Source organism: Mustela nigripes, unplaced genomic scaffold (genome assembly GCF_022355385.1).
Source record: "Mustela nigripes isolate SB6536 unplaced genomic scaffold, MUSNIG.SB6536 HiC_scaffold_8130, whole genome shotgun sequence".
NCBI classification, from domain to species: domain Eukaryota; kingdom Metazoa; phylum Chordata; class Mammalia; order Carnivora; family Mustelidae; genus Mustela; species Mustela nigripes.
Window position 1 is genome coordinate 1 of NW_026747536.1, and position 2,086 is coordinate 2,086.

The window sequence follows — 2,086 nt, forward strand, 5'->3', positions numbered from 1 at the left end:
GAAAGACAGCAACCACCACCATTCCTGAGTTTGCAATCATTAAGATACTAACAACATGAATGTCTTTGCACACCAGTTTTAAGAGAGGCTTCACATCACATATGTAGTGATCGATCTGATTAGGACCACAAAAAGGTAAATGGAGTATAACCAGCAGTAGAGCGACAGAGTGCCAAAACCCCACACCCCAGGCCATGAAGACCAACATGTTACACCTCCGCCGGTTCATGAGGACCATGTAGTGCAGGGGCTTGACAATGGCAACATAGCGGTCTAAAGCCATGGACACCAAGATGAATATCTCCACACCCGCCAGCAAGTGGGCAGTGAAGAGCTGGGTCATACAGTTGTTATAGGAAATGTTTTTTCTTGCTGTGACCAAGTCCCTGATTAGCCTGGGGACCACCGTGGAGGTGTAGCCGAGATCCATGAGGGAAAGGTGACAGAGAAAATAGTACATTGGTTGTTCGATTAGATGGCTGCAGGTGATCGTGAATAAGATGAGAAAATTTCCCATTAAGATTACCAAATAACAAAGCAGGAAGAAGAAAAAGAACAGTAGCTCCATTTGCTTATTTCCCCACAGACCCATGAAGAGAAATTCTGTGACATTGTTCTGATTTTCCATGTGGTTGAGGTGATTCCAGAGACATAATAGAAATTTAATTTATCTGAAATAACACAGAACATATGACATCTACAATAGCTTTTTAAAATTTTGTAATATTTATAAATTGACAAAATATTTATAAATTGACAAATATGTAGATTTCTTGCTGATTTTTTTCACTTACCTAATATACTCTAGCTCCATCCACATTGTTACAAATGGCAAGATTTCATTATTTTTTTAAAGATGTTATTTATTTATTTGACAGGCAGAGATCACAAGTAGGCAGAGAGGCAGGCAGAGAGAGAGAGAGGAGGAAGCAGACTCCCTGCTGAGCACAGAGCCAGATGCGGGACTCGATTCCAGGATCCTGGGATCATGACCTGAGCTGAAAGCAGAGGCTTTAACCCACTGAGCCTCCCAAGTGCCCCAAGAGTTCATTATTTTTAATGACTAATAATCCACTGTACATACACACCACATCTTCTTTATCTATTCACCAGTTAATGGACATTTTGGAATTTACATATAATATCCCAATCACACAAAATTTTCCATATATCCAGGAGAACTAAAGATATATTCTTGAAATAAAGACAAAATCAAGGCTCTGGATCATAGCAGAAATTGGTTGATAATTAGTTGATAAAAGTTTCAGTGAGTCTTCTTTTTGACAGGTTTGGTGAAGAGTCAGAACATGGAGAGGCAGGGAAAAAGGAACTGGGACACAATCTAGAATCTGAATATAAGTTCCCCAGTCTGTTACAGTAGTTTATTATTATATACAAGCTTTCCCTTTTTCTAATCATTTTAAAGACACATTTTGAGGTTGCTGTTTAAAATGCTAGAAGCACTGTGGAGAGCTAGTTATCTTTTATTGATATATTGAAGAACCCAAGGCAATTAAAGAATGTGCTGCATATTTAACTATGCAGTTAAGCAGCATAGCCACTAAGATGCAATAGAACTTGGATCAGAGAGTGGCTATGTTGAGCCATCACCTTTTACCTGTAACCAAATGTCTGCCACATCAGACATAATTTGCCTAAAAGTCTTAAAGTCAATGAATTATTTTAATGGTGCCACTGAAGGAACAGTATGATGTAATGGACAGATTTCTAGTCTAATGATAATGAAGGTGAGCGTCCAAGTTCCTATGTCTTGTTACCTTTCTCTTGCTAGTATGGAGCAATTCATTCTCCCTGATCCTCTTTCTTCAGCTGGTATTGGAACCAATCATACTGGATCTGTCTGTCCTGTTTCCAGGGCAAAATAAATAAAGTTCATTTAGGGATATGATATATAGACGCTTATGATTCTGATAGGATTAAGTCTGAAGAAGAGTGCTCCCCAAAATGGAAAGCAACAAGTTGTTGTATAAGAAGATAGTTATCAATACTTCCATCAGTTCATTGGATTTACCTGTGGATGTGCAACATCACTAGTCATCAGGAAAAGCAAATTAAAACCACAATA

At 38.4% G+C, this 2,086-nt stretch overlaps 1 protein-coding gene across 1 annotated transcript; it reads right to left on the bottom strand.

The window, feature by feature from the left end:
- Nucleotides 1–7: 7 nt before the first annotated feature.
- LOC132009226 (olfactory receptor 4P4-like) lies at nucleotides 8–628 on the bottom strand (the record flags this gene model as incomplete). Its single annotated transcript, XM_059387535.1, has 1 exon — nucleotides 8–628. A coding segment is annotated over exon 1 (621 nt), but the record flags the coding sequence as incomplete, so codon positions are not given.
- Between the last annotated feature and the right edge of the window lie 1,458 nt (nucleotides 629–2,086).